Source organism: Muntiacus reevesi, chromosome 1 (assembly GCF_963930625.1).
Source record: "Muntiacus reevesi chromosome 1, mMunRee1.1, whole genome shotgun sequence".
NCBI classification, from domain to species: domain Eukaryota; kingdom Metazoa; phylum Chordata; class Mammalia; order Artiodactyla; family Cervidae; genus Muntiacus; species Muntiacus reevesi.
Window position 1 is genome coordinate 46149104 of NC_089249.1, and position 16557 is coordinate 46165660.

The following is a 16557-nucleotide window of genomic DNA, read 5'->3' on the forward strand; positions in this document are numbered from 1 at the left end:
CTCCAGTTCCATTCTTCTTTCTCTAGATTGCTTTTGCTATTCAAGGTTTTTTGTATTTCCATATACATTGTGAAATTAGCTGTTCTACCAAAACCATTGGTAGCTTGATAAGGATTGCATTGAATATATAGATTGCTTTAGGTCAAATACTCATTTTCACTATATTGATTCTTCTGATTGATGAACATGGTATATTTCTCCATCTATTTGTGTCATCTTTGATTTCTTTCATCAGTGTCTTACAGTTTTCTATATAGAGGTCTTTTGTTTCTTTAGGTAGATTTATTCCTAAGTATTTTATTCTTTTCATTGCATTGGTGAATGGAATTTTCCCCTTAATTTATCTTTCTGTTTTCTTAATTAATCCACCTGCTTTATGTTCCTTTTTCTCTCTCTGTTTTTCTTCCTTTAGTATTAAATAAATCTGCTATTATTTCAGATTTTCCTCTTTCCTTTTGATTTTCAGCAGTTTTACTAACAGTGGGGTATTTCATACTCTTCCATTTATTTTTTAAAAAAATTTTCTATCATTATATCTTCAAATATTGCTTCCATAGCTCTCTCTCTCTGTCTCTAGATCTCTTTTCCCTCTCCTCTTCCTCTTTCTTCTGTTTCTCATCTCTCATCTTTAGGACTGCTCTGAAAGAGGTGAAAGTGAAGTGGTTCAGTTGTGTCTGACTCTTTGCAACCACATGGATTGTAGCCTACCAGGCCTCTACGTCCATGGGATTTTCCAGGCAAGATTACTGCATTGGATTGCAAGTTCCTTCTCCAGGGGATTTTCCTGATTCAAGGATCGAACATGGGTCTCCTGCATTGTAGGCAGACACTTTTACCATCTGAGCCACCAGGGAACACATTAGGACTCCTCTAAGTTGCTATATTCCGAGTTCTGTCTAAAATTCATTTAACTTATTCATTCACTTTTTAAAGTTGGCAATGGTTCCTTTGATATTTTTACTTACTAATGATTATTTGGTAATTTTTTCATCTTTTTATCTGTTTATTCTCTCCTCTCTTTTCCCCTAAATACATTGATCATAGTTAAAATCCTTATCTGCCAAGTCCAAATTTCTATCATGTGTATCTTTGCATTTTCTTATTTTCTTTTTTTTTAAAAAAAATTTTTTTTTATTAGTTGGAGGCTAATTACTTCACAACATTTCAGTGGGTTTTGTCATGCATTGACATGAATCAGCCATAGAGTTACACTTATTCCCCATCCCAATCCCCCCTCCCACCTCCCTCTCCACCCGACTCCTCTGGGTCCTCCCAGTGCACCAGGCCCGAGCAATTGTCTCATGCATCCTACCTGGGCTGGTGATCTGCTTCACCATAGATAATATACATGCTGTTCTTTCGAAACACCCCACCCTCACCTTCTCCCACAGAGTTCAAAAGTCTGTTCTGTACTTCTGTGTCTCTTTTTCTGTTTTACATATAGGGTTATTGTTACCATCTTTCTAAATTCCATATATATGTGTTAGCATGCTGTAGTGTTCTTTATCTTTCTGGCTTACTTCACTCTGTATAATGGGCTCCAGTTTCATCCATCTCATTAGAACTGATTCAAATGAATTCTTTTTAACGGCTCAGTAATATTCCATGGTGTATATGTACCACAGCTTCCTTATCCATTCATCTGCTGATGGACATCTAGGTTGCTTCCATGTCCTGGCTATTATAAACAGTGCTGCAATGAACATTGGGGTGCACGTGTCTCTTTCAGATGTGGTATCCTTAGTGTGTATGCCCAGAAGTGGGATTGCTGGGTCATATGGCAGTTCTATTTCCAGTTTTTTAAGAAATCTCCACATTGTTTTCCATAGTGGCTGTACTAGTTTGCATTCCCACCAACAGTGTAAGAGGGTTCCCTTTTCTCCACACCCTCTCCAGCATTTATTGCTTGTAGACTTTTGGATAGCAGCCATCCTGACTGGCGTGTAATGGTACCTCATTGTGGTTTTGATTTGCATTTCTCTAATAATGAGTGATGTTGAGCATCTTTTCATGTGTTTGTTAGCCACCTGTATGTCTTCTTTGGAGAAATGTCTGTTTAGTTCTTTGGCCCATTTTTTGATTGGGTCATTTATTTTTCTGGAATTGAGCTGCAGGAGTTGCTTGTATATTTTTGAGATTAATCCTTTGTCTCTTGCTTCATTTGCTATTATTTTCTCCCAATCTGAGGGCTGTCTTTTCACCTTACTTATAGTTTCCTTTGTAGTGCAGAAGATTTTAAGGTTCATTAGGTCCAATTTGTTTAGTTTTACTTTTATTTCCAATATTCTGGGAGGTGGGTCATAGAGGATCTTGCTGAGATTTATGTCGGAGAGTGTTTTGCCTCTGTTCTCCTCTAGGAGTTTTATAGTTTCTGGTCTTACATTTAGATCTTTAATCCATTTTGAGCTTATTTTTGTGTATGGTGTTAGAAAGTGTTCTAGTTTCATTCTTTTACAAGTGGTTGACCAGTTTTCCCAGCACCACTTGTTAAAGGGGTTGTCTTTTTTCCATTGTATATCCTTGCCTCCTTTGTCAAAGATAAGGTATCCATAGGTTCGTGGACTTATCTCTGGGCTTTCTATTCTGTTCCATTGATCTATATTCCTGTCTTTGTGTCAGTACAATACTCTCTTGATGACTGTGGCTTTGTAGTAGAGTCTGAAGTCAGGGAGGTTGATTCCTCCAGTTCCATTCTTCTTTCTCAAGATTACTTTGGCTATTCGAGGTTTTTTGTATTTCCATACAAATTGTGAAATTATGTGTTCTAGTTCTGTGAAAAATACCGTTGGTAGCTTGATAGGGATTGCATTGAATCTATAGATTGCTTTGGGTAGAATAGCCATTTTGACAATATTGATTCTTCCAATCCATGAACACGGTATGTTTCTCCATCTGTTTGTGTCCTCTTTGATTTCTTTCATCAGTGTTTTATAGTTTTCTATGTATAGGTCTTTTGTTTCTTTAGGTAGATGTATTCCTAAGTATTTTATTCTTTTTGTTGCAATGGTGAATGGTATTGTTTCCTTAATTTCTCTTTCTGTTTTTTTCATTGTTAGTATATAGGAATGCAAGGGATTTCTGTGTGTTAATTTTATATCCTGCAACTTTACTATATTCATTGATTAGCTCTAGTAATTTTCTGGTAGAGTCTTTAGGGTTTTCTACGTAGAGGATCATGTCATCTGCTAACAGCGAGAGTTTCACTTTTTGTTTTCCTATCTGGATTCCTTTTACTTCTTTTTCTGCTCTGATTGCTGTGGCCAAAACTTCCAACACTATGTTCAGTAGTACTGGTGAGAGTGGGCACCCTTGTCTTGTTCCTCATTTCAGGGGAAATGCTTTCAATTTTTCACCATTGAGGGTGATGCTTGCTGTGGGTTTGTCATATATAGCTTTTATTATGTTGAGGTATGGTCCTTCTAGTCCTGCTTTCTGGAGAGTTTTAATCATAAATGAGTGTTGAACCTTGTCAAAGGCTTTCTCTGCATCTATTGAGATAATCATATGGTTTTTATCTTTCAATTTGTTAATGTGGTGTATTACATTGATTGATTTGTGGATATTAAAGAATCCTTGCATTCCTGGGATAAAGCCCACTTGGTCATGGTGTATGATTTTTTTAATATGTTGTTGGATTCTGTTTGCTAGAATTTTGTTAAGGATTTTTGCATCTATGTTCATCAGTGATATTGGCCTTTAGTTTTCTCTTTTTGTGGCATCTTTGTCTGGTTTTGGAATTAGGGTGATGGTGGCCTCATAGAAGGAGTTTGGAAGTTTACCTTCTTCTGCAATTTTCTGGAAGAGGTTGAGTAAGATAGGTGTTAGCTCTTCTCTAAATTTTTGGTAGAATTCAGCTGTGAAGCCATCTGGTCCTGGGCTTTTGTTTGCTGGAAGATTTCTGATTACAGTTTCGATTTCCTTGCTTGCGATGAGTCTGTTAAGATCTTCTGTTTCTTCCTGGTTCAGTTTTGGAAAGTTATACTTTTCTAAGAATTTGTCCATTTCATCCAAGTTGTCCATTTTATTGGCATAGAGCTGCTGGTAGTAGTTTCTTATGATCCTTTGTATTTCAGTGTTGTCTGTTGTGATCTCACCCTTTTCATTTCTAATTTTGTTAATTTGGTTCTTCTCTCTTTGTTTCTTAATGAGTCTTGCTAATGCTTTGTCAATTTTGTTTATTTTTTCAACAAACCAGCTTTTGTCTTTGTTGATTTTTGCTATGGTCTCTTTAGTTTCTTTTGCATTTATTTCTGCCCTAATTTTAAAGATTTCTTTCCTTCTGCTAACCCTGGGGTTCTTCATTTCTTCCTTCTCTAATTGCTTTAGGTGTAGAGTTAGGTTATTTATTTGGCTTTTTTCTTGTTTTTTGACGTAAGCCTGTAATGCTATGAACCTTCCCCTTAGCACTGCTTTTACAGTGTCCCATAGGTTTTGGGTTGTTGTGTTTTCATTTTCACTCATTTCTATACATATTTTGATTTCTTTTTTGATTTCTTCTATGATTTGTTGGTTATTGAGAAGCGTGTTATTTAGCCTCCATATGTTGGAATTTTTAACAATTTTTTCCCTGTAATTGAGATCTAATCTTACTGCACTGTGGTCAGAAAAGATGACTGGAATGATTTCAATTTTCCTGAATTTTCCAAGACCAGATTTATGGCCCAGGATGTGATCTATTCTGGAGAAGGTTCCGTGTGCACTTGAGAAAAAGGTGAAGTTGATTGTTTTGGGGTGAAATGTCCCATAGATATCAATTAGGTCTACCTGGTCCATTGTGTCATTTAAGGTTTGTGTTTCCTTATTAATTTTCTGTTTAGTTGATCTATCCATAGTTGTGAGTGGGGTATTAAAGTCTCCCACTATTATTGTGTTTTTGCTAATTTCCTCTTTCATACTCCTTAGCGTTTGCCGTACATATTGCGGTGCTCCTATGTTGGGTGCATATATAGTCATAATTGTTATATCTTCTTCTTGGATTGATCCTTTGATCATTGTGTAGTATCCTTCTTTGTCTCTTTTCACATCCTTTATTTGAAAGTCGATTTTATCTGATATGAGTTTTGCGACTTCTGCTTTCTTTTGGTCTCCGTTTGCGTGAAATATTTTTTTCCACTTCACTTGTAGTCTGTATGTGTCTCGTGTTTTGAGGTGGGTCTCTTGTAGACAGCATATATAGGGGTCTTGTTTTTGTATCCATTCAGCCAATCTTTGTCTTTTGGTTGTTGCATTCAACCCATTCACATTTAAGGTAATTATTGATAAGTGTGGTCCCGTTGCCATTTACTTTGTTGTTTTGGGTTCACGTTTATACAACCTTTCTGCATTTCCTGTCTAGTGAAGATCCTTTAGCATTTGTTGAAGAGCTGGTTTGGTGGTGCTGAATTCTCTCAGCTTTTGCTTGTCTGTAAAGCTTTTGAATTCTCCTTCGTATCTGAATGAGATCCTTGCTGGATACAGTAATCTAGGTTGTAGGTTATTCTCTTTCATTACTTTCAGTATGTCCTGCCATTTCCTTCTGGCCTGGAGCGTTTCTATTGATAGATCAGCTGTTATCCTTATGGGAATCCCTTTGTGTGTTATCTGTTGTTTCTCCCTTGCTGCTTTTAGTATTTGTTGTTTGTGTTTGATCTTTGTTAATTTGATTAATATGTGTCTTGGGGTGTTTCCCCTTGGGTTTATCCTGTTTAGGACTCTCTGGGTTTCTTGGACCTGTGTAACTATTTCCTTCCCCATTTTAGGGAAGTTTTCAGCTATTATCTCCTCGAGTATTTTCTCATGGCCTTTGTTTTTGTCTTCTTCTTGGACTCCTATGATTCGAATGTTGGGGCATTTCACATTGTCCCAGTGGTCCCTGAGGTTGTCCTCATTTCTTTTGATTCTTTTTTCTTTTTTCCTCTCTGCTTCATTTATTTCCACCATTTTATCTTCTACCTCACTTATCCTATCTTCTGTCTCCGTTATTCTACTCTTGGTTCCCTCCAGAGTGTTTTTTATCTCATTCATTGCATTATTCATTTTTAATTGACTCTCTTTTATTTCTTCCACGTCTTTATTAAACATTTCTTGCATCTTTTCAATCCTTGTCTCCAGGCTATTTATCTGTAACTCCATTTTGTTTTCAAGATTTTGGATCATTTTTATTATCATTATTCTAAATTCTTTTTCAGGTAGATTCGCTATCTCCTCCTCTTTTGTTTGACTTGGTGGGCACTTTTCATGTTTCTTTACCTGTTGGGTATTTCTCTGCCTTTTCATCTTGTTTAGATTGCTGTGTCTGGAGTGGGCTTTCTGTATTCTGGTGGTCTGTTGTTCCTTTTTATTGTGGAGGTTTTACCCAGTGGGTGGGGTTGGACAATTGGCTTGAAAGGTTTCCTGGTTAGGGAAGCTTGCGTCGGTGTTCTGGTGCATGGAACTTGATTTCTTCTCTTTGGAGAGCAATGGAGTGCCCAGTAATGAGTTTTGAGATGGGTCTATGTGTTAGGTGTGACCTTGGGCAGTCTGTATGTTGACATTCAGGGCTATGTTCCTGAGTTGCTGGAGAATTTGCATGGTATGATTTGCTCTAAAACTTATTGGCTCTTGGGTGGTGGTTGGTTTCAGTGTAGGTATGGAGGCTTTTGGACGGTCTCTTTTTACTTAAAGTTCCATATTGTCAGGAGTTTTCTGGTGTTCTCAGGTTTTGGGCTTAAGCCTCTTGCCTCTGGATTTCAGTTTTATTCTTCCAGTAGTCTCAGGACTTCTCCAAGTATACAGCACTGATAATAAAACTTCCAGGTTAATGGCAAAAAGATTCTCCCCCGTTAGGGACACCCAGAGAGGTTCACCGAGTTACATGAAGAAGAGGAGAGGGAGGAGGGAGATAGAGATGAGCATGAGGGGAAAAAGGGGGACTCAAGAGGAAAGAGACAGATCTACGCAGTTGTCTGTTCCTAGAGTGTTCTCCGTAGCCCAGACACCCACAAAGATTCACAGGATTGGATTGGGAAAAGAAGGGGAAAGGAGGAAATAGAGGTGTTCTGAGGTAGAAAACAGAGAGTCAAGATTGGGAGAGAATAATCAACACACTCCTGAATAAAAATGGGAACTGAATATTGGATTCTTAAATGTTCACAGTATATCATATACTGAAAAGCAAAAATTAAAAATCTAGAGTAGAGGTTAGACTCTTAAAAATACTATATGAGAAACAAAAACCAAAACACACAAAAAAATTTTAGAAATATATATGAAGTTCGGTTTAAAAATAGGGCTTCTCTCTCTTTTTTTTTTTTTTTTTTGTAAGGTTATAGTGTAATGAAAATGAAAATTAAGGAGTAGTAGAGGAGTACTAGAGAACTTTAAAAGAAATAAGAGAAAAAGAAAAATAGAAAATAGAAGAGAAAAAGGAAAAAAAGAAGAAAAAAGAGAAAAAAAAAGAAAAAAATTTTCCCTAATTAAAAAAATCGTAAAAATCTATGAAAATGAAAGTTAAGGAGTAATGGGGGAGTAATAGGGAATTTTGAAGGAAAATAAAAGCGAAAAAATAAAAAAGAAAAAATAAAAAAAATTTTTTTTTCCTTAAAAAAAAAAAAAAGCAAATATATATCTAGGAATTTCTCTGGAGTTGTTGTGGTCAGTGTGGGTTTGGCTCAGTTTCAGATAGCTACTCGTTCCAGCTACACTTCTTGATATCTACAGGCCCCTTCCTGTGTAGTCGGTGTTACCTACAGGGATTTTAATCTGTTGCACCGGTCCCTTCTGAAGAAGTTCCCTTTGTTTATTTGGCTTCTGTTTGCCGGTCTCTTCAGGGCCTCATTTCTGCCCTGACACAGGCGGGTGGAGGTGGACTCTTATTTAGGTAGATAGTTCCGTCGCACTGCAGGGAGGGGCTGGCGCTGCTCAGGCTCCCGGCCGCTCTATATGGAGCGCGCCCCGCGCTGCGCGTGGTTCCAGCCCTCGGGTGTTCCACAAAAGTGCGGAGCAAAAAGCTGTACCTGCTCTTTGTGCCTTCCCTGTCAGAGTGGTCCAGGCAGCCAGGGGCTTGGCGGTAGCACTCACCCCAGGTGCGGCGCGCCCACTCCCTTCCGCGGTCCCAGTCTCAGTTTCCGCTGGCACCAGTCCGGTGCGTGTGCCTTCTGCCCTCCGCGTCCCCAGCCCCAGTCCCCGCCCGCGCCGGTATGGTGCCTGCGCCCTGTGTCTCGCCGCGACCCTCCCAGCGGATGTCGACCATCCAGAATCTCGGTCCCTTTGTTCTGTGAATGGCCGGCAGTGTGTTCGGGTCGGTTAATTTTCTCTCTCTCTTTTGCTGTCCCACAGTTCAAGTTGGCAACTCACAAAAGCTCCCTCCGATTGTCCTCAGGGCATTCAGGTCCACACCCTGCCCCAAGCAATGCCGCCTGCTTCTCTCCGTTCCGCCCCCACTTGCTGGTGGTGGATGCGGGTGTCTGGGGTACTTTTCTGCTGGGAGTTGCTTTTACGCTTGTAATCTGTGGGTTTTATTTATTGTTTCTCTCCCAGTCAGGTTGCTCTCCGAGATTCAAACACTTCCCCCAGGCCTGCCAGTTCGAGGGTTTCCCGGTGTCTGGAAACATCCCTTATTAAGACTCCCTTCCTAGGACGGATCTCCGTCCTTAGCTCTTTTGTGTCACTTTTTACCTTTTATATTTTGTCCTACCTCCTTTCGAAGACAATGGGCTGCTTTTCTGGGCGCCTGATGACCTCAGCTAGCGATCAGAAGTTGTTTTGTGAAGTTTGCTCTGTGTTCAGTTATTCTTTTGATGAATTTGTAGGAGAGAAAGTGATCTCCCCGTCCTACTCCTCCACCATCTTGGCTCCTCCTTATTTTCTTTTTTCACTTTGATCATTTGTCATGTTAGCTTGTCAAATGTCATGCTATTTTTTATTGAGTGCTATAAATTATATATGAAAAAGTAAGCTACTCCCAATACATTTTCTAACACCTGAAAAGATTTACCCTTTGTTTTGCTAGACAGGTAGGGGGAAGGGTATATGTTACTCAAACATCTAAATATAACCTAAAACCGAGCTGTAACAAGTGTGGGTTGCAGTTTCGGTAGCACTCAGCACACCTCTGTTTTATCTCTCCCTATGACATGGGCTTTCAGAGATTTCAGTTCAGAGCCTAGATTCTTTGGTAGCTCAGTACCCAAAATAATGAAAAAGACTCTGCTTTCCAAATCTTTTAATATAGTTCTCTAGCTTCCTGCCCTTCACAGCTTATATACTGGGCAGATATTTGAGGAGAAAGCAGGCTGTGTGAGAGAGGCTCTCAAGACTCTAATTTTGTCACTCAGCACCAGGTAACTCCCAAATTATGCTGACTTCCTGTCACAACAGTAGTCTTCTGCTTGCCCAAGCCCAGATTCTGAATCATTAAATTATGCAATGAATTGGCAATTTCCCACAGAGGAAAAGAAGCTATAGATCTTGGACTAACATTGAAATAATCTCCACTCTTTAGAATTTTAGCATATTTAGTCCATGTTGTGTTAACAAATGTCGAATACATTTACTGTTTCTTAAAAAACATTTTCCAGCTTTTGAAGTTGTATCCAGCAAGAACCAGCAAGACACATTGGCCTGCTATGAACTCCTCCATTCTCCCTGGAAGTGGAAAATTTTAGGTTTAATTCTCTACTTCATAGTTACTCAAAGTGCGGCACTGATAGACATTATGTAACCTTTCTTTATGTCACTTTTATGTATAAAAGGAGAGAAGAATACAGTGAGTCTGTTAATGTTATTTGTTCAAGGGCTTTCAGAGCAGAATATAACTTATTCCTGCTCGGTGGTAGAACCAGAAGGGCTTCACCAGTGGCTCAGTGGCAAAGAACCTGCAATGCAGGAGACACTGGTTAGATCGCTGGGTCAGGATGATCCCCTGGAGGAGGGTAAGGCAAACCAGTCCTGTATTCTTGCCTGGAGAATCCTATGGACAGAGGAGCCTGGCAGGTTACAGTTCATAGGGTCTTCAAGAGTTGGACATGACTGAAGCGACTAAGTACACGTACACACTATTTCCCCCTCAAGATCATATAACTCCAAAATATGAATAACAGAGATTCTTGACACAAAGTCCAAGGACGGATTGTATGTTTGGGGAAGATGAAGCAGCATTCTCTGATTCCCAGTGGAATCTGGCCAATGTCAGACAATGTTACTTGACATCATTTCTCATGCAAATTGTTCAATCCACTCAAAAAGATCACATTTTTGAAGCTAAATATCCAGATCTGAAGTCTGAAGCTTAGAACTAAAAGTTATATATTTTGGGGTAAACCAAGACATCTTAGAATCAATTTGTTTTTCAGGTCTGAATGACTGTACCAAGGGGAAAGATTCTAACGGTAGATGAGTCATGATTACTCTCTGAGGCATCTGATGAGGCCAGTTCTGACTCCCCTCCCTTTAATCAACCCTTTTAACTCTTAGGTCAATGGCATCAAAGTTTGTGTGGTTTGTAAGGAATCCATCCAGCTGCCAGCTCATCCCTGTGACTCTGAACTCATTTAACTGCTCTGGGAAGAGAGACCAACATTTCCTGTAAATCTTTCCCAGATGGTGTACATAACTCTACAGATCAGAATGTTAACTCTGATATGACCTTGTAACACCTTCTGTCTCAGACTACTCTCTAGGGTGTTTTCGCCTTAATATTTCCTGTTTGGTTTTTTCCTCCTACTTTTCAACCTTATTAATTCTCTTACCACTGCTGTAAGAAACCAGACCCCGCTGCTGCCCTAGTGCAATGACTCTACGTCAGAATCAGCAGAGTCTGCAGCCTCAGAGGAGAGCGCCCCCTACTGCTCAGGTGAGGGTCCCACAGGACAGAAGACCCTTCTCATTCTCCAAGTAAATGCCCCATTGTCCCATTTCTCTCTCCTTAGCCCGCAGACAGCTCCGCCTGGTGGACGGGGGCGGTTCCTGTGCCGGGAGAGTGGAGATCCTTGTCCAGGGCTCCTGGGGCACCATCTGTGATGACGGCTGGGACCTGGACGATGCCCGCGTGGTGTGCAGACAGCTGGGCTGTGGAGAAGCCCTCGATGCCACTGTCTCTTCCTCCTTTGGGGCGGGATCAGGGCCCATTTGGCTGGACAACGTGAGGTGCACAGGAAAGGAATCTCACGTGTGGAACTGCCCTTCCCAGGGCTTGGCGAAGTACTACTGTGATCATAAAGAGGATGCAGGAGTCATCTGCTCAGGTATGGTCAGTTCATTGCCCACCAGCTGGGAGAATGGAAAGTTCCAAGAAAGCTGGTGTCTGATCAGAGGGAAAATATGAGACGGGTGGGCTAGAGAGGACTGAAACAACTACCCATCCTCCCTGAGTGCACTGTAAATGTGAGTTATGAGCTTCATATACTTTCCTCTTACAAGTCTCTGCTATTCTTTTCTTTCTTTTTTTTTTCCTCTGCTATTCTTTTCTTCTCTAGTGGTCTTACCTGACACTAAAATAGCTTTATTTATTCTCCCAATTAAAAAATATCCTTATATTTTTGTTCATAATTCACTTTTTCTAAGAGTGAAACATTTGCTAACAGCCACATACACACTCTCTTTCCACAGGAAGGCCACGAGAGGCAGGGACAAAAATGAGGATATACTTTCCTGGGTGGAGTTGTTTCCATACAAGCAGTGTGAGAAATTATTGTGCACTAGGTTAGTATGAGTGGAGGCTACTCTTACTGTAGGAGGACATCATTTACATATCTAGAGGGTGTCCCTACAGAAGATATCATTTAACAGATCAGAGATTCTTATGGATTTGTGCCAGATTTCAAGTTTCCTTTGCAAATTTAGACATAAATGTTCATAGTTATTTGATGGTAGAGAACTGTTGATGAAATGCTCTGAGTCATATATTCTTCCATTGTTACTAGAAAAGTCTCTCTCTCCAATTTTTCCTTTAAAATGTCTGTATAGACTAAAAGTGAAGGGCTGGAAAAAAATATTTCACGCAAACGGAGACCAAAAGAAAGCAGGAGATGCAATACTCATATCAGAAAAAATAGACGTTCAAATAAAGGATGTGAAAAGAGACAAAGAAGGACACAACATAATGTTCAAAGGGTCAATCCAAGAAGAAGATATAACAATTATGACTATATATGCACCCAACATAGGAGCACCGCAATATGTACGGCAAACGCTAAGGAGTATGAAAGAGGAAATTAGCAAAAACACAATAATAGTGGGAGACTTTAATACCCCACTCACAACTATGGATAGATCAACTAAACAGAAAATTAATAAGGAAACACAAACCTTAAATGACACAATAGACCAGCTAGACCTAATTGATATCTATAGGACATTTCACCCCAAAACAATCAACTTCACCTTTTTCTCAAGCGCACACAGAACCTTCTCCAGAATAGATCACATCCTGGGCCATAAATCTGGTCTTGGAAAATTCAGGAAAATTGAAATCATTCCAGTCATCTTTTCTGGCCACAGTGCAGTAAGATTAGATCTCAATTACAGGGAAAAAATTTGTTAAAAATTCCAACATATGGAGGCTAAATAACACGCTTCTCAATAACCAACAAATCATAGAAGAAATCAAAAAAGAAATCAAAATATGTATAGAAATGAATGAAAATGAAAATACAACAACCCAAAACCTATGGGACACTGTAAAAGCAGTGCTAAGGGGAAGGTTCATAGCATTACAGGCGCACATCAAGAAACAAGAAAAAAGCCAAATAAATAACCTAACTCTACACCTAAAGCAATTAGAGAAGGAAGAAATGAAGAACCCCAGGGTTAGCAGAAGGAAAGAAATCTTAAAAATTAGGGCAGAAATAAATGCAAAAGAAACTAAAGAGACCATAGCAGAAATCAACAAAGCTAAAAGCTGGTTTGTTGAAAAAATAAACAAAATTGACAAAGCATTAGCAAGACTCATTAAGAAGCAAAGAGAGAAGAACCAAATTACCAAAATTAGAAATGAAAATGGAGAGATCACAACAGACAACACTGAAATACAAAGGATCATAAGAGACTACTACCAGCAGCTCTATGCCAACAAAATGGACAACTTGGATGAAATGGACAAATTCTTAGGAAAGTATAACTTTCCAAAACTGAACCAGGAAGAAATAGAAGATCTTAACAGACCCATCACAAGCAAGGAAATCGAAACTGTAATCAGAAATCTTCCAGCAAACAAAAGCCCAGGACCAGATGGCTTCATAGCTGAATTCTACCAAAAATTTAGAGAAGAGCTAACACCTATCTTACTCAAACTCTTCCAGAAAATTGCAGAAGAAGGTAAACTTCCAAACTCATTCTATGAGGCCACCATCACCCTAATTCCAAAACCAGACAAAGATGCCACAAAAAGAGAAAACTAAAGGCCAATATCACTGATGAACATAGATGCAAAAATCCTTAACAAAATTCTAGCAAACAGAATCCAACAACATATTAAAAAAATCATACACCATGACCAAGTGGGCTTTATCCCAGGAATGCAAGGATTCTTTAATATCCGCAAATCAATCAATGTAATACACCACATTAACAAATTGAAAGATAAAAACCATATGATTATCTCAATAGATGCAGAGAAAGCCTTTGACAAGGTTCAACACTCATTTATGATTAAAACTCTCCAGAAAGCAGGACTAGAAGGAACATACCTCAACATAATAAAAGCTATATATGACAAACCCACAGCAAGCATCACCCTCAATGGTGAAAAATTGAAAGCATTTCCCCTGAAATCAGGAACAAAACAAGGGTGCCCACTCTCACCAGTACTACTGAACATAGTGTTGGAAGTTTTGGCCACAGCAATCAGAGCAGAAAAAGAAGTAAAAGGAATCAAGATAGAAAAAGAAGAAATGAAACTCTCGCTGTTTGCAGATGACATGATCCTCTACATAGAAAACTCTAAAGACTCTACCAGAAAATTACTAGAGCTAATCAATGAATATAGTAAAGTTGCAGGATATAAAATTAACACAGAGAAATCCCTTGCATTCCTATATACTAACAATGAGAAAACAGAAAGAGACAATAAGGAAACAATACCATTCACCACTGCAACAAAAAGAATAAAATACTTAGGAGTATATCTACCTAAAGAAACAAAAGACCTATACATAGAAAACTATAAAACACTGATTAAAGAAATCAAAGAGGACACAAACAGATGGAGAAACATACCGTGTTGATGGATTGGAAGAATCAATATTGTCAAAATGGCTATTCTACCCAAAGCAATCTATAGAATCAAGGCAATCCCTGTCAAGCTACCAACGGTATTTTTCACAGAACTAGAACAAATAATTTCACAATTTGTATGGAAATACAAAAAACCACGAATAGCCAAAGTAATCTTGAGAAAGAAGAATGGAACTGGAGGAATCAACCTGCCTGACTTCAGACTCTACTACAAAGCCACAGTCATCAAGAGAGTATGGTACTGGCGCAAAGACAGGAATATAGATAAATGGAACAGAATAGAAAGTCCAGAGATAAGTCCACGAACCTATGGATACCTTATTTTCGACAAAGGAGGCAAGGATATACAATGGAAAAAAGACAACCTCTTTAACAAGTGGTGCTGGGAAAACTGGTCAACCACTTGTAAAAGAATGAAACTAGAACACTTTCTAACACCATACACAATAATAAGCTCAAAATGGATTAAAGATCTAAATGTAAGACCAGAAACTATAAAACTCCTTGAGGAGAACAGAGGCAAAACACTCTCCGACATAAATCTCGGCAAGATCCTCTATGACCCACCTCCCAGAATATTGGAAATAAAAGCAAAACTAAACAAATGGGACCTAATGAAACTTAAAAGCTTCCGCACTACAAAGGAAACTATAAGTAAGGTGAAAAGACAGCCCTCAGATTGGGAGAAAATAATAGCAAATGAAGCAAGAGACAAAGGATTAATCTCAAAAATATACAAGCAACTCCTGAAACTCAATTCCAGAAAAATAAATGACCCAATGAAAAAATGGGCCAAAGAACTAAACAGACATTTCTCCAAAGAAGACATACAGATGGCTAACAAACACATGAAAAGATGCTCAACATCACTCATTATTAGAGAATTGCAAATCAAAACCACAATGAGTTACCATTACACGCCAGTCAGTATGGCTGCTATCCAAAAGTCTACAAGCAATAAATGCTGGAGAGGGTGTGGAGAAAAGGGAACCCTCTTACACTGTTGGTGGGAATGCAAACTAGTACAGTCACTATGGAAAACAGTGTGGAGATTTCTTAAAAAACTGGAAATAGAACTGCCATATGACCCAACAATCCCACTCCTGGGCATACACACTGAGGAAACCAGATCTGAAAGAGACACGTGCACCCCAATGTTCATTGCAGCACTGTTTATAATAGCCAGGACATGGAAGCAGCCTAGATGCCCATCAGCAGATGAATGGATAAGGAAGCTGTGGTACATATACACCATGGAATATTACTGAGCCGTTAAAAAGAATTCATTTGAATCAGTTCTAATGAGATGGATGAAACTGGAGCCCATTATACAGAGTGAAGTAAGCCAGAAAGATAAAGAACATTACAGTATACTAACACATATATATGGAATTTAGAAAGATGGTAATGATAACCCTATATGCAAAACCGAAAAAGAGACACAGAAGTACAGAACAGACTTTTGGACTCTTTGGGAACAGGTGAGGGTGGGATGTTTCGAAAGAACAGCATGTATATTATCTATGGTGAAGCAGATCACCAGCCCAGGTGGGATGCATGAGATAAGTGCTCGGGCCTGGTGCACTGGGAGGACCCAGAGGAGTCGGGTGGAGAGTGAGGTGGGAGGGGGGATCAGGATGGGGAATACGTGTAACTCTATGGCTGATTCATGTCAATGTATGACAAAACCCACTGAAATGTTGTGAAGTAATTAGCCTCCAACTAATAAAAAAAATTAAAAAAGTTAATTAAAGTGGATTGCCACGTCTAAAGTAAAGTAAAATAAAATAAAATAAAATGTCTGTATAAATGAGTCTTTGTAAGAACACTTAGCCATGTGCTGACAAGTCAAAGGTGGAGGTAATAAAACTTGAATTTCTGTGTTTTATGATAAGAGATTATATAGTTTATACTTGATAACTTCAATGATATAACAGAATTCCTTTTGGAGCTTACTTGGAGTAAGTGTACAAATAAAAGTTTGAAGAAGGTGGAAAATGTTTTATAGTACTTGGGGGGAAGGAGAATGGCAATGGGAGCTGATGAAGGCAACTGTGAGGTTCTCTGAATAGCACTGAGGGGTGGGTGTGGTGTGAAGGATGCTACATGTGCCTAAAGACACAGGATGTGTACACAGCAAAAGACTAGGCAAGGATACACCTTTATTATATTTAATATCTTTACTCACATTAGCCTTCTATTTAATAGTTTTCTCGGAATCCTCACACACTTATTTTTCCTTGTAAATTTTAAAATCAAGAAGAAATAAAAAAGATATACTATATCTCAGAAGTCTCTATCCTGATATGTATAAGACTTTATTGATTATTCAGCATATATTTTGAATATTTCACATGTTTCAGGGTA

The 16557-nt window shown here is 38.9% G+C and overlaps 1 protein-coding gene across 1 annotated transcript in view; it reads left to right on the top strand.

Moving 5' to 3' along the window:
* LOC136168399 (antigen WC1.1-like) overlaps positions 1-16557 on the top strand; it is a 112113-nt gene that overhangs the window by 66910 nt on the left and 28646 nt on the right. Inside the window, exon 8 of the mRNA XM_065935850.1 lies at positions 10887-11201. Coding sequence (XP_065791922.1) covers positions 10887-11201 — 315 coding nt within the window. The remainder of the gene's footprint in view (positions 1-10886; positions 11202-16557) is intronic.